Source organism: Xiphias gladius, chromosome 19 (genome assembly GCF_016859285.1).
Source record: "Xiphias gladius isolate SHS-SW01 ecotype Sanya breed wild chromosome 19, ASM1685928v1, whole genome shotgun sequence".
NCBI lineage: Eukaryota > Metazoa > Chordata > Actinopteri > Istiophoriformes > Xiphiidae > Xiphias > Xiphias gladius.
The window spans coordinates 3,722,603-3,747,371 of record NC_053418.1 but is presented as its reverse complement, the minus strand read 5'-3'; the positions used below and the strand labels follow the sequence as shown (position 1 = coordinate 3,747,371).

The following is a 24,769-nucleotide window of genomic DNA, read 5'->3' as shown; positions in this document are numbered from 1 at the left end:
GGGTGCTGCTACAGGTACAGGTGAGAAGAAAAAATACGATCCAGGAAGTTCAGTTTGAAGGCTTATTAGATGCCAAGACACCACACTACAGATTGTAGTCCATTGTGGCAGGATTTAACAACGCTGGGAAGTTACCATGGCAGCAATAAAATGCCCCTTTGTCTCTGTCCTTGCAAGGTAAATAGCAGAATTAGCATAATGCTACATGGTCCGTTCAGTACATATCTGTACCACAGAGCACCACTGCACAAAAACTATTAAAAACACACCTTTGTTACCCTGAACTAACACACACACACACACACACACACACACACACACACACACACACAAAAGTTTATTTCGGGCCAGTACCACTTACACCACTTACTCACTAGACCAACAAAAATGTATTAATCCGTGGCTAACAATAGTCCCCAACAAATGCACCACTTCCCCCTGCTTGACTAATGTCTACTAAAATCTACTGTGCCAAGTGGTTTTTAAAAAATCAGCAGGTCTTTGTGTAGAATACAACTACGTATTTGTGTCCCGTTTTTAGAGATTTACAGCGCCATAGATTGTGAACAGAAGCTGGAGAATACTGAAAGATGGACTAAAGCAGTGTTGGTTTTGGTCTTTTCACTGAATCTGTTGACAACACGGGAAAAAAAATAAAATGGATTAACATCAGTCCTGTCCTTCAAGAGGCTACATGTGTGGGCACAGTGGTAGTGCTGTATAAACAGTCTTTATGATCAACAAAGTATTAAAGAAGTCAGTGAAAAGCCTGCAAGAGATCAAGAGGAAATGTTAAACTAAATGTTAACAAGTGTTTGCATTTTAATTAGTGGTTGTGTGATTGCTTCTTTCATTAATAAAAATTAGAATAATGGAGAACCTACAGTTGTCTCGTCATTTCAAAAATTAGCCCCAACAACATGAATTGTGATCTTGGTTCAACTATTTCTTACCAGACATTAGTAAATAAGTTATTATTACGCGATGAAATGATTTACAACCTTCGCCAAAACAGTGCACTACCACTGTCTGCAGTGAATCAAGATTTAAACCTGCAATGACAGATTTGTTTTTGGTTTACTTCTAGACAGTGGAAACAAGTTGCGAACTGCCGCTCTCATGAACTCGCACAGTGCAGCGCCAATCACCACGGTTTTCATGGTGGGCACCCAAGATTAGTGTCGCCAATTCAGTATCTGACCGAATCTGAAATATGGTCATAATCTCACCTACTCTCCCTGAGTTATGGTGTGAAATAATGGCCAGAAAAGTGTTTTTGCTGACAACACTATGGTGTTAGAGGGAAGTTAATCTTTAACCTTTTGGATATAAGATGTCATCACCTCATCATTTAAACCTACTGGAAATTTGTGTCAGACTTTGTCATAAATAGCATATGAGTTCTCGAGTTACTGCGAAAAACGTGTTTTGGGAGGTCACAGTGACCTTGACCTTGGACCACCAAAATCTAATCAGTTTGTCCTTGAGTCCATATCCAACATCAGCTTCAAACTCTAATTATCAGTTTTTATAAGTCTGAGACAATACACAATGTTTGAGACCAGTTAGCAAAATTTTCTAAAATTATTAATTGTGTCATATTGCTAATAATTTCCCCAATATTAAGCTACAATCCACTAAGTTTAGGTGCGTGATGAAATTTTACTGGATGGATAGTGGATAGCAGCGAACTGTTGTGCAGAGGCTGGTAGGATCGGAGGTAGCAGGGTGATGCCGCCGCCGCGGATTGTGCCCTGCTGCAAGCGCTTCAAGAGAAAACTTATGTTGCTGGGTGGTGGCCTAAACAGCAAGCACTCGCTGTCTGAAAACACCTGAAGTCCAATATTCACTCTCTTTTAGCTCTATTTTTGTTCTCTACCAACTCCTGAGGGTAATATCTGGCTCTTTAGCTAAATGCTCCATTATGTTCACCAGCTGGTCTCTAACGTTTTCTGTCTGCTGTTTGCTGCTGAACAGGTAGCGTACAGTGGCTTTTTACAGCTTTTTCGCCGTAAAAAGCTGCTTGCTGTAAACAAAAAAAACGATGCTATGAGAGCGTTGAGAGTGAACCGAAACAGTATACTCGTGGCTGGAACCGGACAGTTAAACAATGAGCTGAAACTCTCTATGAAGCTCCATAAGACTGAGGGGAGCTGCAGATTCAGATGAAAATTCTTTGTAGGCTCATTACTACTTTAGACACCTTTCACATTGTCTTATTTTTTTCATTCTGTCGTTGATATTTATTTATTAATATAAAAATATTGATTATGGCCACTTTTCATCACAGTGTTGCAACCTAGCTGATTACAAATTTAAAGAAAAAAAAAGAACCTTAAACTCAGCAAGATCATATTAGATGTTTCAATGGTTTTCACTGGTCGATTACAAGTGTGTATTTAACAAACCTGTGAAATTCCATCTCAACCCGTAATGTCATTTAGCGGCTTAGGGACTTGTGCAGAGCTCATTATGTTCCTCAGACAACAGTGAACCAGAGCCGCAGCTAAAAGCAATGTTTTATAGTGTTACTTATCAGCAAATACGCTTCATGGTGTAAACACAGCAGAGAAAACAACCGCTGAAAGTATAGTCCGTCAAATGCTGCAGGCCAAGAGGAGATCTGTTAGCAACTCCCCTGGTGCAGAGCACTTTAAGAGGTTGCTCTCACTTTGCTCTTTCAACTGCAAACTCTTTGTCCGCCTGCTCCCGTAGGGGCCCCCTGTTACCATGTGTAGAGTGAGAAGTCTCACTCACACACTCACACACACAAGCTAGCAGGGGTCCTTCTCAGGACACATGTGCTCCTCTTCCACATGTTCACATGAACAGAGGAGCTTCAACACTCCAAGACTCACTTAGCTTACAGTATTTGCCAAAACTATTAAGTTATCTATTAGGGCAAAACTACTGTTCCAAACATTTTTTTCATGTCAAAGACCATCCAGTAAATTTGCTTCTAACACCACATTTTGTCACACAACTCCCATCTCAAGCCTTTTTCTCACATTCACTTAAACGCCTAAATGATCTGGCAATTTTTCGACGTCATACATGACGTTCAAGCAATTTGCAGATAAGGAAAGAGTACAATTTTAACTCATCACAGATTGAGTTAGAACAAAAGACAGCAATAGTCCCACATAAAGTATGCAACAGATTAAAAGACTGAACCTAAGGTATTTCACTTTTACATATTACCAAGACTACTGTTCTCTCTGGTGTTTGGGTCTGAAATATGGATAAAAATCCCATACCATGTGGTTTGTAATTTTATTAGACAATAAAGATCTATCATAACATAATACATTTGCAGGAAAATAAATTGAAAAATGGATTTAATATGATCATAAAGCTGTACTGCTCATGGTTTTGTTGGACTCCCCAAAATGGCTCAATACAGAGAGGTTTTTTAAGGGTTAACTAAACAGTGCGGCAAAACCTGTGACAGCTGACACTTTATCGTCAGCTGTTAAAGTTTTCATTAACGTGAACAAAGCCAAGAAAATGAACAGTCATTCACACACAAAATACTATGTCGAAAAAAATCGTTCAGGCAGTCAGTATGAGAGGAGAGCAGGCAGTTGTGTCCCCATTTTCAAATTCATAATTTTTTCCATGTTTTTCCGCAGTGTCTTCACTTTAGGTGAGAGGAAAAACAGAAAGTTGTCATTTACCATTGCAGAGGTCAAGTCTTCACACAGATTTTTGCTCAGAGACCTCTGTCTGAACACCAAAAACCAGCAATTTGGACCCAGAAATGTTGCAGATTACATGTGCGAATGAGCCTGAGAATATTTTTGGCTGTTTATACAGTGAGATGGATGGATCGTAGAACCCTGGTGTCCTAGGGGTTTACAGTGCTGACCATGAACTGCAACGACTCCAGTTCGAGCCTGGATGGGGAAATTTTTATGCATGTCGATCTCCATCTCTTCCAACGCTTCCTGTTGCTTTTACTATTCATTCTCTAATGAAGGCGTAAAATGGCCAAAAAGAAAAAAAAAAATTTAGAAAATGATATATTGAGATTCTGTAGAGGGGCAGAATCTATATATATGGGCTGAATACAGTAGGATCAGTTTAGATTATCATAAGGTAGAAAATACACTAAAAATACAAATGCTGAAGCTATTAATTAATGAATCCATTAGCTGAGCAAGCAAAAATGCCAAATTTATTCTGGTTTCAGAGTCTCAAATGAGAGACTTTGCTGCTTTTCTCTGTTTTATGTAATTCTAAATGAATATATTTGGGTTTTAGACTGTTGGTCAGACAAAACACGACATCTGAAGGCATTTTTCCTTATTTTCTGATCATTTATAGACTAAACGTTTAATCAGTTATTAAAACAAAATAATTGATTTGTTGAACAATAATGGAAATGTTGTAGCGTTAAAGCTTAAAGAAATAGCAACCGATGATCCTCTTCCAAGACCCCTGACCCTGACAGAGCATTTAAAATTATAGAGCCACAATCAAACTACCTGGCAGTGCTTACACATTAAAAGCCAGACAAAAAAAAGACAAAAAAAGCCGCCAGTCTCACATCTACATTTAGTAAAACCTCTCTCTCACATTATGTAAAGATCAGGTTAAGTACACAGACACCACCATTCCCATTAAATGTGCAGCGACTACAGTCTTGAAAGTATGAAAAGCTGGACATTAGGTTAAAGCGGAAGCTTTTTAAGTGTGTTGACCATGTAAAGAACCAGTCAGTTGAAAGGAGTATGAATATTTTTAGACAACCGCCAGGGCTTTCTCCAAAAGGACAACCATTTAAGATCATGCTCAGCTCAGCCGTGCGCGCGAGAGAGACATCAGTTTAGATTCAGCACATAGTAAATTTTTCACTGCTCTTGGCCAAGAGTCAGACTGGAAGTCACAGTACTGTTTGCGCTGTCTGTAGCTCCAAAGGAAGCAAATATGTATTAAAGAATAATATGAGAAAGAGTGAGAAAGAGTGAGGGCGAGACTAAGAGGCGAATGTCTGTCAGGACTGTCACCTTAAAAAGCAATCTGCCTCCGCTGCTAAGACACACAAAACACTGCCACAAAGCCACAGGGGAGTCGATTAAAAAAAAATTTAAAAACGAATAAAAAGGTTTACCTTCCAAATACTGTGTGCTTCCTGTCGAGGTAGGTGCATGACCGGAACGTGATGAAGCTGAGAGAAAACAGAAGAAAAAAAAAGTTCAGTGTGAAAAGCATTAGAAGTATTGGAAAGAAGACATCGAAAAAGGGCGCCTTGCCTTTACAATAGTTGAAGAAGCCATGTCTGTTTATATAATTACATTAGTTTTGCTAAATACACAGAATAGCCTTCAAAAACCATGATAAACAGCACATTTATAGATTTTTTCCTCACAAAGCCCATCAAGCAAAAGGTACCACTTTAACCCCACGCACCCCTTTTTCAACATTTATAAAAAACGTTTATATACCGCTGTTTATATAAGTGGCTCGTCTATAACAATATAAAGTAGTTATAAGCAGATGTGAAGACATTTTAATTGTTTATTAATGTTTTTATTAATTATTAATTAATTTTAATTTGTTCAAACTGTGTTGTATTAAAAATCCCAAAAATCTCCAATGACCATTTCAGTTTCATTGTTTAAGAAAGTAATCAATGTTAATTGCTAATTACTAGGTTTACAACACTTCATTGAGAAGATTTTTGCTCAATTTGACTTATATTTCTCAACCTGACTATGTTAATCCCTAAAGAGGTAAATGCCATAATGCATAAAATGTTTCTCTGTGCATTCAAAATATGAGATTGTATTCTGGCAGCATTAAACTTTTCTCGTCCTATTCACCTGTGGGACCTCAGCACCAACAGAAAACATAATTCTCTGTTGACTTACTTTCTAGGACAGAGGGACTTTTCAAAGTTTAGGAAAGACTACTTTTAGAAAACACTTCTTACAACTGGGACTTGTTGGTGTTTGGACCAGAGTTTGCCATGCTGAGAACCCCCCGGCCAGTGTGGGACAGGTTGGGCCGAAACTCATCCTTGAAAGGTTTTCCCCAGAAGGATTCCCCTCCTGGGAACGGAGAAAGTGAGGCAGGGAGGAAGGAAACAAGGAGACAAAGACAGAAAGAGTGGAAAGTGGAAAGAGTAGAGAGTAGGGTGAGGGAAAAATTAGAGAAAGGGGTCGATCCCTTAAAAACAAAATGTTATATCTGATTAGTACTGCAGATAATACTGCAACGTCGTCAGAAACGTGAGATCATTTTGTCATGATCCATTAAAGCAGTACTACCCAAAATTTCTCCACCAAATACCTATTTTTGCCGGAAAGTGCTTATTGGTCTGGAGTTTTAGCACCCCCCCCCAGTCCACCATCAAACAGTGAGTGTGGTAACAATGTGGCATTTCTGCTAAGATTTGCAGCTGAAGAGATAATGTGTTTCTGTCCACTAGAGCTCAAGTATTTGTTCCGACTATGGACCCTTTTAACAGGAGACATTTTGACATGTCATAGCAGTCAGTATCAGTGTCCAAATACACTCGGGTGTAGGCTTTTCTATCAGTGGGTTTTCACTTGGTGGGGAACAAATTACCTAAAAAGTGAAGACAGAAGTCAACGAGTCTGCCCACATCTCAGTTTGATGTACAGTACAGGGTTCACAGTTTGATATACTTGCCAGTTTTAAAAACTTCAAAAATGTGGTGTTTCCTTTGGTAGTCTCTCTGGGGCAAAAATCGTGAAAAAGTTTTGTAATCAAGTAAAACAATTTCTCAGCCTTATAAAAGATCTGGCAGATTATTTAACACCCAGTGATCGTCTTCATTAGAGGCACCCTGTGAAGATTTTGATCCCTTGTGGCACTACAGATTCATGTTTTGAGGAGCAGGCCCCTCTTTTTTTTTTGTGTATCTTGTGCTTTATTAGCACAAACACAAGGATGAACCAGTACTTGCACGGGTACATGGGAGATAAAATACACATTTCCCCTGACTGCAGGGAGGCAGTAAAGCAAATGTGTAGAGCATGCAAGCCATTCAACGTGAAGAAAACGGCTACAAAGAGATCAGATAAGAAGCTGAGAACTAGGTCAAGTGGCATTTACGTTAAGGATCATCTATGTCTATTAATGAAGGGGGCGCGGTTCTTGCTATTCTACTGATAAACAGTTAACGTGCCTGGAAACATGCTGCACCAGCAAAAGGCGAGGAAAAAAAGAGATCGCTAGCTGCTAAAAACATGACTCAACAATGCAGGTTTCAAAAAGTAGCCCTTGCAAATGTTCAAGGAAGGAAATGTACTTTAAATGTTTGCTAGGCCCCACGGATGCATACAATACAATGCACACTGGTGAGAAACACTGAATATAAACAAAACATTTTTTTCAAATAACTCCACAGGGAACTTTTGATGCACTGATTTTATGCTGCTGGAGTAGAACAGAAACATTTTTTTTTAAATAAAAGAAATCATCGTGTCAGTCCTTTTGGGCATTAGTTCAATTACAGTTCAGTGTTAATATGTCATTTAATTGCACCATCTGGGATTTAATGTACATAAACAAAAATGACTACACTTCTTGGGGGGGTTAAACTGATAAGACTGAGTTCATAAAGTGTTTAATTTTCAGCTCTACAATGCACAATGAAATCGACAAATTCCTGGGTCCATCTGTACCGTTTATTCAAATTACTGCACCATTAGAGAGTACGTGTTGTCTTAAAAAGCGAAAGCTCTGCTTGCCCTTGAACACGGAACCACGTTGAGAGCCTTCAGCTGTGAATCATTATTTACACTGACGTCATCATTAAGAATCATCATGATGAGTACACAGGAACATGCACGGCAGGAGCTTATTGGCTCACAACAGTGGGAGAGGATCTGTCGCCCTGAGGTGTGTTTCACTGTCCGGGGTCCCGCCAGCTGGTGTGCATGCATGAAACTCTGTGTGCATATGTAAGTGTGAGCGTGTGTTGTATGCTGGAGTGTAAATGCAAACTGCCAACCAATCAGCTCGGCAGAGGCTTTGTGCAGCTGTCAACTTCCCCTGGTGACATTTTTGCATAATTTATCAACTCGCTGACATTTTACCTCAGCACAACTGGATCATAAATGCAGGGAGAGGATAAAAAGGAGAAACTAACTCTCACTAAACACTTATCTGATAACTCAAACTGCATTCTCTCCCTTCTCTACCCTTGATTAACATCAATAATACAACCTCAAACTTCAACCTACTGAACAGGTTTAACAGGAAAGAAAGTAGGAAAATGAAAATTTATTCCACTGATTGACAGCGCACAGCTGTGAGGCATATCTACTAATGAACACATTATTTTGCAATTTTAAAATATGGGAGCATGTGTTTTTCATTTCAAATTTGGAACATGTGCCTGGGATTTCATTTACAAGTTAATGTTTAAAAAGAAAAAAGAAAAAAAAAGAAAAAAATTCTTCCTCCAAAGCATCTGCTTCTGAAGGGTTCTAGCTAAATTAGGCTCTTCTGAACTTGAGGAAATAGGTAACGCTACAGTGAGCAGTTTGCAGGATGTGTCTCTTACCAATTTATGCACAGGCAATGAAAGAGAAGGGTTCACACTAAATGAGTGGGCAATTTTTCTAGGATTGTCTTTAAACTTAAACCTCAAAATTCAACTTTCAAGAAAAAAAATCACATCATACCTCAATATCGTATTTTGCTATCACCACTCCCCCAACAAGAACAGTCAAAACACTGATTGTACTCAAAATACATGGTCATTTTTTCCCCACTGTTACTTGTCTTCATCTACATTAGTAGCTGGGAACCAAACAAGCTCTTGAGAAAGCATAACATCAAATCGAGTCTAATTTTGTCAGCCCTGCTTTGTTTTGCACAAGTTTGAGAGCAGATATTTCAAATAAACTGAAGCAAAAAACAACAAAATGAGTGACATTTTTCCAAAGCTTCACAACAGCTGCCTATGTAGAGTTAACATTCTTAGTAGTATACAAATTGCCACACGCACACTGGTTTCTGTTTTGGGAATGTTAAGCACTATGGGAAAAATCATTTTTAAAAACCAGTTAAAAACTGTCCATGAGTTGTGGGCACACGTTGTTCAGTCCAGGTGACGGGGAGAATTTTACCCATGGGCCCGAAATTCTGCACCTTCATAAATCTGTCATGGTGGAGGCCTTTTGCGTAGTGTTCAGACACACCCACAAACACAAAGCACACTTTGTGCGTCAAACTCTCTCAGCAGCACAGACGACATGGAGGCAGGAAATTAACTGTACGGGGCCCAGCAGTCATTAATTTAGCCACCTTTTAAACTCGCTTTTAAAAACAGAAACCTACACTAAAGCCCTCTTCCATCCACATAATCTCTCAGACCTGTGTGTGTGTGTGTGTGTGTGTGTGTGTGCGTGCGCGTGTGCACGCACGCAGGCGTACAAGTGTCCTCTGTACTCCCATGTGCCTTTAAAGAGTATATTTAGTAACACTCTTGACTTGCGTCTTGAGTTGCGAGCAGTAGTTACGCAAAGCTTCCAAAAAGGATCTATTAATAATTCAACAGAGGGGTGTTATGCAATTCAAAATGTTGTGTAGTCCTCATTTTACCTGTGCCAGTGCCAGTGGGGTCCCCTCCTTGAATCTGGAAACAAAAAAAACTCTTGTTAGGTTTGGCTGACGTTGGCTGTCGGGTATTGCACGTTGAAGTTTGCCAAATACAGGTCTGGCCTGCGATAATAGAAGAGTTGTTCTCATTACTTATTACAGGAAAATGTTCAATTTCTGTAAAGTGGTCAAAGGAGACTTTAATTTGTGACCTTACAATATTTCCTTTTGTCCAACAGCCAAACTGGAGTCATGTTCCCTTCGTTAGTAGCCAATGTCAAAGCTTTCCAGGATACTGTTCATTGTTAATGCTCAGCTCTATTATTGTTTCTATGGAGGAATACTTCTCTCAAATACTGCAGGTTTTGACCACTGGCACTGCTCTGGGGGAAATTTTGAAGAGTTGGTTCCTGTACTGTTTGTTTGGATGCTATGTTCTTCAACGGAGATGAGGGCAGAGGTCCATATCTCATGTAAGACTACAGAAGGTGACTGCAAAATGGCGTAAACATCGAATGAAACCAATAGCCATTCTGAAATATTCAGAAGAAGGGCGAGCAAATGTTTATATGTGGATGGAAAGAAATGCAGTCGACCTGTTTGTTCAAACTTAAAGTCATAAACATTACACAGTCACAATTTGTTTTTTTCAGAAACAGTCTTCTACAAAAACTCAAGAACCTACGTGATGGTCATGCAAAAATCATGGTCAAACAAGATCTCAGAATTACAACACTTCTATACCTGTGAATATAGTTTTGTTTCACAACTTTGAAGGTTTAAAAACTAAACGAATGGCAGTCAAGTTATGATGATATTTATACATTATAAGTTTAAGTAAAACTGATCGAAGTCTATGAATGTCTCTGTATTCTCTGACTAAATGGAGACAGATTTATAGAAACTGCAAGATTGCACTGTAATGATTAAAAGTCCCAGGTAACTATGGAGGCTCACGTGTAAAACACCTGCATCATATCGGTGATGAACAATCTCTCTCACGGTTAGAGCCCGGGCAGTACACCTGCAAGGTCCTGATAAACCGCTTTGAGGGGAGGAAGGGCCACGTTTCTGTTTCCATTAACACACTGCTTTTGAAGTGTTTGTTGCTACTAAAACATTCTCTCCAAGGCCAACCTCATCTCCTTTAGAGATGTGGAGGATAGGTCTGAGGACAGAATGAAAAAAGGCAAGGGTCCTTGTGAGCCCAGATGTCCACTCAGAGCCACTTTAATTATGGAAGCAGACGCTGCGAAATACACAGACGAGCAGCTGATCAGAGACCTGTCATTTCGAATTTTCAGTCTGGGTTAAGGAAGCTTCAGTCGGAGAGCGAGTTAGAACGAAGAATTGTGTGTTTACTTATCTCTGAAGTGGAAAACACTAAAATGTATTACTATTTCCACAAAACACAAAGTAATAAGAGAGTGAATAGTGTGCTTAGTATTTCATTTCTATTTTGGGTTAAAGTTCGTCAGTCAGTGAGCGACTCGAACTACTTTTATACGAAGCAGGTGGGCAGGGTACAGGGAGGGTGGGAGGATAAACCCACATAAACACAGTTCACTCCGATTTCTCATCATATGAGCTGTATTCACTTACATTCATAAAAAATGTCTGAGTAAAGATGATCTGAGCCAAGTTATGTAAGAAGAAAACAATGTTGATCTGAAAATAGATTATTTTTTGTGGTGGTGGATGTTAACTTCAGGATAATCATTAACTGGAAGTCGTAACTCACCCACCTTTGTTTAACAACATGCTACTGCATCGACGCCACACATGGTTGTTGTGATTATTCAAACAGGGACATTTCCAGTAATGGGACTGTCCCTTCAGGCATTAGAAAATTCCAATCCATTTCGCAAAAATTGCAAAGATTAGATCTTAGAAACTGTCACTCGTGGTTTTATTACATTTCACTTTGAGTATTGCAACTCTCTGTATTCCCATTTAAGTCAAAAAATAACCTGTCCAAACATTCAGTAAAAAAATGCTGCAGACTTCTTTTGATCCAACATATGAGAGCATACATCCCCAGTCTTTGAATCTGTACAATGGCTACCGGCTTTAGAGCGGAGGTAAGCAGAAAAAAGTAGAAAAGGAATTTTTAGCTGGTCAAAATCCTCACCATGAAATTCCGGATGGACCTGTGGAAGATCGTCTCAGCATAGTATCCTTTTTTACACAGACGGATGAAATTCTCTCCAGCTTTGGGAACCTGAGGAAAAGATCATGCAGAGAGTGTTTATAAGATCACCCACGATGAAAGAGTGAGATTTTTCCCTAACTGTTCTCAGCAAATTAGCAAATTAGTTTCTCAGTATACGACATACTGAATGATCTATGAGCTTATTATTACTAAAAACAGTGGTGAGTTATAAAATACTGTGAAAGCAGCATCAAGACATTGCCCAGGTGTCAAGCTTTAAATACGGGTTGTTTTTCAATTTCCAGATAGAGGAGACTGACAACATGAAGCTTTGCATTCATATAAACAAACAGGGTCACACACTTTGGAACTCTGTTCGACCTGTTAGAAAGTGTTTGTTATACACATTGGCCTGCGATCACGTAGGGTTCAACTGTTGCCTGAGGGGGTCCAACGTATCTCTATAGCTAGAGGCCAGGCTTAGAACTCTGCTATAAAGCTGTACTGTTGGTGTAGAAACAAACAAACAAACAAACAAACAAACAAAAACAAACAAAAAACAGATATCTGGATTTTTCCTCTTGCTGAAAGTACGGCCTGCGTCATAAAAACTTTTAGGCATCTTGTAAATCATTACAAAAGACCCACTGAGAGGAGCTCATTTTGACTGACTGGCAATCTGCGAAATAAGCTGGGTTTTTGTCCCCAAAGTGGGAGGCGTGGTCTTCGACTATCTCCCCCTACATCTCGATTTTGCTGTTGGGGTACAATGCTCTGCCTCTTTTTCACTCTATTATAAATCCCAGATTTTCAAAGCACTCTGGCACAAAGAGGCTTACTGTTTTAAACCACTAGACAAAAAAAAGAAAAGAAACCTGGATGGTTTTAAGCATTTGACAAGACAAGATATACAATCCTTCTGTTTTGTGTTTTTGCCCCTGTACTTTTACCTTAATCATTTTGATTTTTTTACCAAAAACTTTCACGTCAGAGATCTCTCTCTCCATCTGTAACACTCAGGCGTCCTCAGCCTCCTGCTGCTGCTGCCGCCCTGTAATGGGGGTTAATTTAGCGTGTCTGCATGCATGCTTTTGTGTTTGTGTATTGCTTGTCTGAGTTTAGGCGTGGGAATGTTTAAAACGCAATCCATTTTTAGAAACATGACTAGGTGTCTAAAACTGTCAGCAATCAGTGATGTCCGTATGGAAACAATGTTTGCTGACGCAGACCGAAAAAAGAAAAACGTAAAGTGTCCCAATTAACATTTGCTTACAGGCTTTTCTCTTTTACAAGTATTTCCCCGGGGAGACATAAACCCATTAAAATAATTCCATTAATCTGAAAAAAAAAAAATACAAATGTATTTTTACCTTACTTAAACAATTTGTCTTCCAGGATTGTGTGCATTTAATGAGTTTTCTAATTGCCTAAGTACTGTACTTTTTTTTAATTTTTTTTTTTTTTTAATTCTTGGTACTTTTCATCCAAATCTAACATTACAGCATCTGATGAATACTTTAAAAGGCTAGAAAATATTTTATGTCTTTAAATATACACTTTTGACCGTGTAAGTTTGTTAAATTATTTAGGTAGAGGTGATCAATAAGCCTTTTAGAGCTATTTTCCTCCCCCTGGCCATTTTTTAATTGTTATTTCTATGCTGTTTGTTTGATCTTAACCTGAAACTCAACCAGAACTCAAAAGACAGTAACTGGAATATTTGGATTTTTGTCTGTATCGAAATATAAAACTTAATAATGCAAAGCTGTACCTCCCTCAACATTATGTGTGACTAAAGGTACAGGCTGTGCCATCCCATCTTCAACATCTGCCCCCTTTACATTTCATCCAAGTCGGGGACAACGAGGGCAGGGGTGGCTGAGACATCCAAAGCTGGCATGAAAATGGGCACTTTACAGGGAGGTGGGCTCTCGATTTGTGTGACTGAGAGTGTATGTGACAGTGAAGCGGCGCTCATTAATTCATAAACAGCAGGCCACGAATAGAGCTGCAATCTTGTGTGAAAACCACTGGGGAGGAAGGTGGGGAGGAGGAGGATGTGGGGCACAGAGGGCAGGTTGTCTAACCGCTGCCACTTTCCCCTCATTATTCTGATTCGGCAGCTCAGAAGCCAATGAAAACCAGGCACAAGAAGTGCCTGGTTACCAGGGCAGAAAGGCGTTCCTGGAACTCACGCCGTCTCTCTGAAGACCCACATCTAACCTTAAAAAGAAGGCGCACAAGAAACACATTTTTGCCAAGATGCAAACTTGGCAACCTGGGGGACAGGCTCTGCAAAAAGCTGATTTCAGTGTTCTGGACGTGTCCCCCTCAATGCGATCTAACCACCTGCTCAGGCCAAGCCTACGTCTCGACAACATTATTTGAGAACCTTATAGCAGTAAATTAAATCAGCCAAGTCTGAATCAGAGCCTCAGGGTAAATAAAACACCATGCCTCATTCTTAAAACAATATTTTATTGGTTAGCATTGCTAATCTCTAACATTTACTTTTTTATTTTCAATAAAAATGACATCATCTCGTTATTGCTGTAAGTATACTAAGCATGACCAAACTTCGTTTATATGATTTTATCTTTTCAACACCCTGCCAACATTACCTCCCCTTGTTTATTGCCAAGCACTGGAAAATACAGGCCTGACATATGGTTTCAATTGAATTTTGCTTTTTTTTTTCCCCCTTTACATTCTACACTTAAGTGATCATGTGGAAATTTCCAAAAACAAAAACAACTATGAACATTCTTTCTTACTTTATCTTTTCTTAAGTAGGGGAGACATGGAAACTAATCAAAGCACTTGTCAGACACAGAGTATGTAACATTGCTTCATCTATCCGTTACTGGAATGGGTTTTTGTTAAGTTAAAGTATTTTTTGGCTTAGAATCAGACATAACGGGACATACAGGTAAAGATCTACAATTATTGTGCGATTTTTGGGCACCTGCTACAAAGGAGGGAGAGGTATCACTGCTGGAAAAAAAAAGTAATGATAGAGTGTTTTCTGATCTCTAACAGGCCGCAACAGTGATGGATTTTAAAACTTGCTGTTGGACAGACTATTGCGAGCATGAGGGAAGCTTGCCCCTGCTTCTGAGAGTGAATCCCATAATAAATGTTCTTGTTCTCTAAAAAGCTGTTAAATGGGAATAATTCTTGTTTGCTCACATGCCTTATGTAAAGTGTTTTTTGTTAGGAATTCATCCATTCATTCACCCATCTATGCGGCTGCCATTGATGAAAACTTAAAATATAAAGAGGCATGATTCTGATGCGAGTGTGGAACGATTTTTTTAAACCTCTTTTGACCTGCTTCTCCTAACATGGGGGAAAATATATCTTAGAGACTGATCTGATATTCGACGAACCTCCTCAACAACTTAAAATTGACTCATTGACAGTTTCAGGGCTTATTAATCTGATCGTTTATTTTTCTCTGCTGCTGTGGCCTTTACATTAATGTGACAGCATTCAATTCAGAGTTGTGATGTGTTAGAAGTGTTACGGAAATGTTATTAGTGCCGACCTTGTAAGACCGCCACCACGACGTTTATGTTAAAGTGACTCAGTTGCTTATCAGACATAAGATAAACATGTAAAACTGCTATTTCGCTAGATGATGATTTTAGATTGAATCTGTGTGTGTGTGTGTGCGTGTGTGTGCGTGTGTGTGCGTGTGTGATTGTGTCATTACCTTATCACAGTGTAACTCAAGATTAAGGTCTCCCTTGTTTGTATGTAGACGGACGTAGCCTTTTTTCTTCACATACTGGTAACGCACGGTGTCGTCTGCGATGGCGTCTATAACCGAAAACATACAAATTCAGTTATTATAACGTGTCTTTACAGATGATACCCTTTGAGATTATGACTGGCAAATCTGGCTGGGACTGTTATTTAGAAACTTATGTTTTGAGTTTTGAAATTGATTTGAAATTTGAAATTATGAGTTTCAGCTGAATGTTGCTGCAGGTAGGATCTCTGACCTTTAAAAACCTTCAGAGCCTCTTCAGTGCAGGTCGTTATTTTGATTTATGCAACAGTTATTCTCCTGTGAACAATCTTTAAATCAAAATAGCTTCCTAAAAAATTACTGTTTCGGCTTTATATAAGACTAATATTTAAAAAGTAACTCTAATAGAAAGAAATTACAAAATCCAACAAAAATTTAAATCAAGGCATGGCTAAATGACTAAAATATAAATCCTTTTCTGCATTCAACACTACAGCACACATTTTGAAAAACTATACATGCTGTAAAGACAATACATGTCCACACATCCATAAAAATATATGGCATGCCATTTTTTTTCAAAAATTTGAACTAGTTGACTAAATTCAAATATTCCTCTTCTGAAGTATACTAAACCTACTAGACAGTTGCATAACAGCAAATCGCTCCCATGGAGCAGCTCAGAGGCTGACAGGAGAAGAAAACACAGTCGAACTGAGCAGCTCCCACTTGCAGCTGCATTCAACTGTGTGAACAAGAAGCTGCACTTTGCTGCAAAAGAGCAGGTGTGACTAGCCAGTCTTCCCTGGATAAATAAAGTTTAAAGCAACAAAAGAAAGAAGAGGTGAATGTTTCTTTCTGCTGGGAATCATACGTTTTGTGCGTGAGGTGTTCACTTGCCTGCTTCATGTGTTGTTGAAGGAGTCATGGCCGTGGACGTGAAGGAGGCGGAAACTCTGCCTGTGGAGTAGTGAGCCTGGGGGAAAAAATAAAAAAAGAGACAAAAATTAAAAATTAAAATTGACAGTTTTTATGTTGTGTTTTGTAAACCTTCCTTTTAAACACTACTTCTGCTGTTTATGTATACATTTATGATGTTGGTTAACGTGTTGGGACTGTCTTTCAAATTTGTTTGGTAAAAATACCGCATTAACAATTTAGGAATTATAGCCATTTTTACACATTGTCCCTCATTTTCAGAGGCTCAAAAGTAATTGGACAATTGACAAGTGATGAGTTTCATAGCCACGCGTTGCCTGTTCACTCTTTATTTCATGACAAGTTAAGCAGATTAAAGGTCTGGAGTTGACTCCAAGTGCTCAATTGCATTTGGTAACTGTTCATGGGAACTTTCAATATGCAGTCCAAAGAGGTGCAAATGAAGGAAGTCATCATTGGGCTGAAAGAACAAAATAACCTATCAGACAGATAACAGAAACTTTAGGAGAGGCCAAAATCAACCGTTTGGTACATTTTTAAAAAGAAGGAATGAACTGGCGATCTCAGCAACACCAAAAGGCCTGGAAGACCACGGAAGATAACTAAAGCGGATGATCGCAGAAATCTTTTCTTGGTGAAGAAAATCCCTTTACAACATTTATCCAGGGCAAGAACACTCTCACGGAGGCAGGCACATCATTGTCAAAGTCTACAATCAAAAGACACCTTCATGAATGTAAATACAGAGCGTTTACCACAAGTTGCAAACCACTGGTAACACTCAAGAACAGAAAGGCCAGATTAGACTTCACCAGAAAACATCCAAAAAAGCCTGCCCAGTTCTGGAACGAGATTAAACCAAGATTAAACCAAGATTAATTTAAGAGAAGGGAATGGAGAAGGAAAGGAACGGCTCATGATTCAAAGCAACCACATCATCTGTCAATCATGGTGGAGGAATTCTTGTGACATGAGGATGTATGGCTGCCAATGGAACTGGGTCACTGGTGTTTACTGATGTGACTGCTGATAGAAGCAGCAGGATGAATTCTGAAGTGTACAGGGCTGTACTATCTGCTCAGATTCAGCCAAATCCTGCAAAACTGATGGCGGTTCACAGTACTGACGGATAATGACCCAAAACATACTGCGAATGCAACCCAAGAGCTTCTCAATGCAAAGAAATGGAATATTCTTCAATGGCGAAGTCAGTCACCTGACCTAAAACAAATTGAGAGTGCTTTTCACTTACTGCAGACAAAACTGGGGGCAGAAAGACCCACAAACAAGCAGCAACTGAAGGTGGCTGCAATAAAGTCCTGACGGAGCATCTCAAGAGAGGAAACTCAGCTGGTGATGTCCATGGGTTCCAGACTTCAGGCAGTCATTGACTGCAAAGGATTTTCATCCAAGTATTAAAAATAATCCTTATATTTATAATAATGTTGGTTTGACCAATTATTTTTGAGCCTCTGAAAATAAGGAAGTATGTATAAAAATGGCTGTGATTCCTAAACGGTTGATGCACTATTTTTGTTTAACCTCCTTGAATTGAAAGTCTACACTTGAATCACATCTTGATGGCTTTGTTTCAAATCCATTGTGGTTGTGTACAGAAAACATTTTAAAAATTGTGTCACTGTCCAAATACTTATTGATCTAATCGTATTTCCGAGGTTAAGAAGGAGCTTTCATGCTCAATTATTTAATGCTCTTTTAAGTGTAATAATGGGTCTGCATTAGCACCGAGTTGAGTTGTCTAAACAATTAGTTGAAGAAAATTTGTTTGTAATACTCACTCATTTAATCATTAAGGTCAAGCAAAAATGCCAAATATCGACGGATTTCAGCTTCTTAATTGTGAGGATTTGCTGCCTTTAGTATTAAACACCTATAAACTGAGTGTCTTGAAGTTTTGGACTACAATTTAAAGACGTCACCCTGTGCTCTGGGCACATGTGATTGAGTTTCACTATCTTCTAACATTCTATAGACTAATCAACAGATAAATAGATAATTAAAAAAAATATTCATTATTTTCAGCCCTTATTTGTTTACTTATCCCTGTTGTGAAAATTTCCACTGGAGATCAGCGTCAGCTAAATGTGCCCAGCAGGTTCTCTGCTGAGAGACACTTCAAAAGGACAGAGACTTCCTCATTAAAGGGGCCTGAAGCTTCACCCTCCTGTTGAAGGATAATCTTCACTCCACCACATCTTTCCAGCCAAATACTTGGCTGCTCCCCTCATTTGCACTGAGTGGTACATTCAGTCCATCTTAATGACAGCCTCTGCAGGTCCTGTATGATTAAAAGAAAAGCCCCCCACCTCAGCTTGGACAGATTTCTACCAGCTCAAAATTAAGCAGAGTCGGAGATGCTTGAACTTAAATTATAGTAGAATATATTTGCTGAATAGTAATATACACCTAAAAATACCTCGAACAGTGCGGTGAGACTTGAAGAGTCATTTAAAAAGGTATAGTCAGTGATTCTGATCCAATATATTATTTGTCAAATTAAGTGACTATCTTCTGACTGTCTGTGTGTACGCCCAAACAAAATAACTAAATAAATAAATAAAAAAAGGGTGTTCCTATACAGCCGTGGCTCTGTAAATGAGAAACAAATGCAGTGTCTCGGACCGAGCCACAAAACACTATTCCAGCCAATCAGCAACAGGGGTTGTTTGTGCTCGTGCATAGGACAAGGGAACGAAGAAGAGGGGAGATGGTGGAAAGGGGACAGCGGGAGCGAGAGATGGTAAATCGGCACATGCTAACGTGCTGAACTCCGTCATCGCATTGTCAAGAGTGAGAGATTGTCGAGAAAAAGCCAGAGAGAAGGTCCGAAGAACAAATGCTGAAAAAGAAGTGCTATGATCAGGCAAGGGTCACAGTAACATCAGTGAGGCTTTCCAACAGTGGAGAGACCTTCAGAGAGTTGAAAGGCTTTAAGACGGATGCCGAGGTTGCTCTGTTTCTGCTCGACAAGTGTGTAAAACATTAGCTTTGCTTTGTTTCACAGAGCCAATAGGTCAGTATTGTTTTGTCCCATTTGCTAATGTTTGTGATAGTCACCTGCTTGCTGACTAACCAGTTAGGATTAGCTGTGTCACATAGGTGTGTCTGGTAAGGTTAAATTACTTGATCACGGACATTCGGCTTAATTTCTAGTTTGCCTTGGGGTTGGTGTGACGTAAGCTACAGTAGCAGGAGAGTTGTGAGCTTCGCTGTCTGCAGCTGTTGGCTCTGGGAAACCGCCTCGTCCTCTCTGCATGTAAGCTTCTCGGCATCAACTGTAGCAACAGTTTGCCGTCTCGTTGTTTGCTCTGTATCATGGTATTTGTCCGTACAACGTGCAAAAGGGTTTTATAATTCGAAATGTTAACTTAATGTTACCTTCTTTGTTTGCTTAGCTACATAGCAACAGTCCTCTCTTCTGTCACTGTAGTTTTGAAAAAAATAATCCCAACAACTAACTGTCACTTGTTTTTACTCCATTGTGTTTTGTTTTGTTTGTCTCACTCTAGGTTCTGCCATATTTCTCTTTGGTCATCTAGCCCAGTTGGATGGCGTCGTTGCCTTGGCAATGTGGGTCCGTGAATTTGAGGGTTGCCGCTTCTGAAGGAGCAGCGAAGGGAGGGGTGTATTTGTTTTTCTGTTGAGTTCAAATATCAACTCTTTCTCCAGAATCAATTACTCCTCCATTAAGTCGAGAGAACAACATCTCAGTGAAAATGAAAGCGGAGAAATGAAAATGGATTTCAGAAGCTCAAGTCTATTCTACAGTCCTGGTTTGGCATTCTTCTGCTCTAGTTCTTGTGAAGACGCATGAAAGCACAGACTTTACCTTGTGCGCTCCTTCTGACCTATATTCCCTGTTCTCTCAGATGCCATCAGAGCGTCACCTCAACTGTGAACTTGACACACAGGAAACAAAGGAAAAGCCCTGGCATAAAAACGAGACATGGCATAGCATCAAAGGGGAGCTGATAAGAGGTGATGATGCCGTTCTAAGCAAATCAGACTTCATCCCCCTTTGGTTATTCAAAGACACAGTCATGGTGGTAACCTGAACGCAGCTGACCGTCTTTGTTAAACATCTGTGCATTTGTTTCCCCTTCATTTAAATCTGACTTATAATGACTGTGGGCAGATCTGCAAAAAGGTTACACTAAGAATCCAGTGGGTATATTTAAATCAATAATATAAGCCTGCTGCTTATTTAAAGAGGCCTTTGTACCAATTCCATTTCTCACTCAGACAATTATTTTAGACCTTGACATGCTGCCTGGGTCTTTTTTCTATATATGCCTAAATTCTTGAAATACTGTTAATCTATTCATGTGTGTTTGGCTCCCTCCTGTGTACGAAGAAAAACTTCCACTTCTTCACCGGATAAATGCCCACTTGAAATGCCGCAGCAGCAAAACTGAAGAACTGATGTTGTGTTGATCAATTACCCCCCCTCCCAAAAAAAATCTTGTAGAACTGCATTGCTTTAAAAACATCTTGTTCAAATTCTCTAAGTGAATCATTTTCCAAGTTCAAGAATGATCTTTGATGCTGAACTTTACAGCCAACGTGGACAAGAAGTCCTAAAAGTGCCATGTATTAAATCTTAATGGCTACTCAGCTAGCGTGTCCACAGATCCATCTCCATGACAAATGAGACATGGCTAAATGATCCAGAAAAAGCCAGTAAATTGCACCTCAATTGGGTAATGTTTTGTCAAAAATAAAGATAATTATAATTTGATGCTTTACTGATTTTGGTATAAAAATTGCTATTTTAGTTGCCCCCTTTATCTAACCTGGTCCTCCAGTCAAAGGGAACTGGTGGATTTTGATGATCAAGCAAGGAATCAAAGCTACTAGGAGACTAATGAGAGTTCATGATAAAGACTTGAAGACCTGACATGCCAACTGGCTCTAATTCTCTGCAAGCGAATGAGGAATTACAGAATTCACCAGACATTTTAATGTTAATGTGGGTATTTGAGCAGATAAAGATCTCAATTAGATGTTGTCAATATTTGGCCACTACATTATCACACAGTCTGGGGATTTGAACCAGCAGCTGTCAGGTGATAAGCTCTCATTACTGTGAAGGATACAATCATCTAAACTGAGAGTCTGTTTGCATATGTTTTATATTTTAACTAAGCTTTATCTGCTGTCTCAGTGTTTCTTGGTTCTTCAGTTCATCATCCTCTCTCCACATCTTGCGGTTTTCAATAACTCTAGCATCACAACATTTTTCCTTACAGCGTTTAACTTGTCTGTCTTCTTGGCCTCTGGCTCCTTCATGGTGGAAGCCAGGAGCTGATCTCCCTTGTAGTCTTTGTACAGCTCTGCTAAGGTCTCCCTGGTCTCGAGATTGGTGCTGTTCAGGTGGTACGCTGGGTCTTGCTTGGCCTTTTCCTCATCTGAACCGTGCCAGGGAAAAAAGAGGAAGAGGACGGAAATCCTTTAACCCAAGCACTTTCAAATACCATGAGGTCTAAACTCTAAAAGGAATTTTAACCCTTATTCCTGATTATAACTGAACAAAGAACCGAATTCCAAATCACAAACAGTTAATTTAAAAATGACAGCTAACAATTCGATAACTCACCTGGATCCAACACCTTCAGGTTGTTTTTTACGTGGAAGAAGTCGGAAACATTGAATTTATCCAGGTTTGTGGGGTCCTATGAAGACAAAACAAAACAAACAACAACAAAATCACCATCAGGATAAAGGCAACTTTTCCCGAAATAATGCGCTTTCAACTTCACAAACCCAAATAAAGCAACAACTCACTTGAAGTGTTATAATGTCCTTTCTGGTAAAGGGTTCGTCGGTCAGCAGATCTTTAAAGCTCTTGGTCTTAATGTTGAGTTGCTCGACAGCCTGAGTGGAAACAGAAATATTTAAGAAAACACTCTCTTAGCACAGACTAAGGTCACAAATTAGAGCGAAAGGAAAATAAATATAATTTCATGTTTCATTTTATAGATTTCGGCTGCACTATATCAAACTGAAGTCACAATCAGTAACATATGTGTGTACGTGTGTAATTTTAGACATTGGTCTGTGCTACAAAAAGTATTTATATGCCGATCAATGCAGGAAAAGTGTGTGAGTTCACCAACCTCGTAAGAATACACATTGCCGGTGACCTTGTTGGCAACGATGTGAGAATTATTTGTGAAGACGTTGTATAGAACGGGGCAGTGATACTTTTCTGGAACAAAATGAAAAGAATAATCACAGAGTCACTCTCGATCTGCTGCCACAGGCTGAAACGCCTCTCCTCCAGAAGTCAAAAAGTACCTCACGTAATGTGCTGAATTATAAACAACTCTCCCACATTTTCCTCCTCCACCCCCCCCCCCACCCCCCACCCAAAGAAGCACTCTAAGTCTTTACAAGTGGCTTTCACACAGCACAGCAGTGACATAACTGTGGCTTGGCCTTATTATTCATAACTACTCGCTGATTTTGGTGATAGGGATTTGGGAAACTAAGCCTATTCAGCCCGAATGTCAGTATCAGGTTATTATGCCCCTAGTTTCTGAGTGGATCTCTTATGGTTAAATTACATTAAACACAGGCATATTTACCATCATTGTTCTTGGCAAAGTTGAGTTTGATGAGAGACTTAGCTTCCAGTTTCTGTGGGAAAGAATAAAAACTCAGGTGTCAGTGTGCAATCATAAAAATAATGTGATCAAATTTATTTACCAAAACGGAGTAAGACATTTCAAGAACACCTCACACAGACCATGCGCTACAATATTTCCATTTGTTGAAATCTTGCATCTATACTCAGCAAGCACTTTATTAGGAGAACTATACTAATATTACATAGGGCCTCCCTTTGGTCTTAAAAAACAGCCCCAGTTCATCATGACATGGATTCCACAACATGATGGAAACTTTCCTCTGAGATTCTGGTACGTGTTGACATGACCGCATCACATCATTTCTGCAGATGTGTCAGCTGCGCATTCGTGCTGACGATCTCCTGTTCTACCACATCCCAAAGGTGTTCTCTACTGGATTCAGATCTGGTGATTGGGGAGGCCACTGACGTCCAAGGAATTCACTGACTGATTCATTTTTCCCCCATTCCGATGTTTGATGTGAAGCTTCCTGACCTGTATCTGCAGGATTTTATTCACAGCACTGCTGCCACATGATTGGCTGACTGGATAGTTGCTTGAATTAGCAGGTGTACAGGTGTTCCTAATAAAGTGCTCGGTGAGTGTACAAACGTACGTGTGTGTGTGTGTGTGTGTGTGTGTGTGTGTGTAGATATATTCCAGTGTGGATTTAACCAACCTTGAAGCTACTTAAATGGAAATTAAAGGGAAAAACTGGAGGGTAAAGGTTTAAACTCTAACCAGTGCTGATGTTTTTCAAGTTTTTCAGTCACTATTACATGACAGCGATACTCTATATACAACTGGTCTAGTAATGACACTGTATTAGGAAGAAAACTTTTAAACAATGTTCTTTTAAAATTGGTGTTTTAAAATATGAATAAATGGTCCAGTGTGGACATTTTCATGTAGTGTCCACAATTTCATGCAGGCAAAAAAAAAAAAAAAAAAAAAAAAAAAGCATTCAAAACTTTTTCAACTTCTAAGGTATGGTTGCAACCAAACAGTATTTTAATTGTTGAACTTTTAACTATTCTCTCTATTAATCCTTTAAGAGTTTCCAAAGATATCTAATTTACAATGCCAAAAAAACAGAGAAAAGCAGCAAATCCTAACATTTGATTGGCTGGAAACTGTTACTGCTATTGGAACTGCTGACAATTCATTTTCAGTTCAACTAAATAATCGTTTTAAGCACTCTCGTGCAGTAAGTTTAAGATATACAGGTTAACATTTCAACAACATAACTGCTGCAGAAACCATGTCAAGAATGCAGTAAATAATTGACAGTAGATAAATGGACCGGTAACAGCATAATGACAATCACTGTTTTCTTACCTCTCCGGAGATTGGATTAGTACCATACTTCTTAATCCATGGAACAATGCTCCTAAAACAGAAGGTAGAAAGGAAGTGATTTTTAAGGTCAAACCAGGAGGAAGCAAACAAAAACATAAAAATCCTTTGTCATGAACAACATGTTTGGGATTTAACAATTTTCATTTTTCTCTTTTTGTTTATTGTGACTAGTGTTGCGTTGACAGGCAAACCATAAGACAGATCAACCATCTAAGTCAGCCATATAGTCCAACCACTAGCAAGGCAAAACAAACACTAAAACATAGTTGGTATTTGTTTGGTTTGTGTGACAAGTTAGATCAGCACAGCCTGTGTTTCCCTATTTTCGTTCATGGG

The 24,769-nt window shown here is 39.2% G+C and overlaps 1 protein-coding gene across 1 annotated transcript in view; it reads right to left on the bottom strand.

Moving 5' to 3' along the window:
- Positions 1-24,769, bottom strand: part of ppil2 (peptidylprolyl isomerase (cyclophilin)-like 2) — a 32,795-nt gene that overhangs the window by 5,698 nt on the left and 2,328 nt on the right. Inside the window, exons 5-16 of the mRNA XM_040156433.1 lie at positions 24,413-24,464; positions 23,033-23,084; positions 22,562-22,653; positions 22,230-22,319; positions 22,042-22,117; positions 21,693-21,853; positions 16,386-16,461; positions 15,447-15,553; positions 11,711-11,800; positions 9,583-9,616; positions 5,936-6,053; positions 5,114-5,170 (exon numbers count right to left, since the gene is read on the bottom strand). Of these exons, the coding sequence (XP_040012367.1) occupies positions 5,114-5,170; positions 5,936-6,053; positions 9,583-9,616; positions 11,711-11,800; positions 15,447-15,553; positions 16,386-16,461; positions 21,693-21,853; positions 22,042-22,117; positions 22,230-22,319; positions 22,562-22,653; positions 23,033-23,084; positions 24,413-24,464 (1,005 nt within the window). The remainder of the gene's footprint in view (positions 1-5,113; positions 5,171-5,935; positions 6,054-9,582; positions 9,617-11,710; positions 11,801-15,446; positions 15,554-16,385; positions 16,462-21,692; positions 21,854-22,041; positions 22,118-22,229; positions 22,320-22,561; positions 22,654-23,032; positions 23,085-24,412; positions 24,465-24,769) is intronic.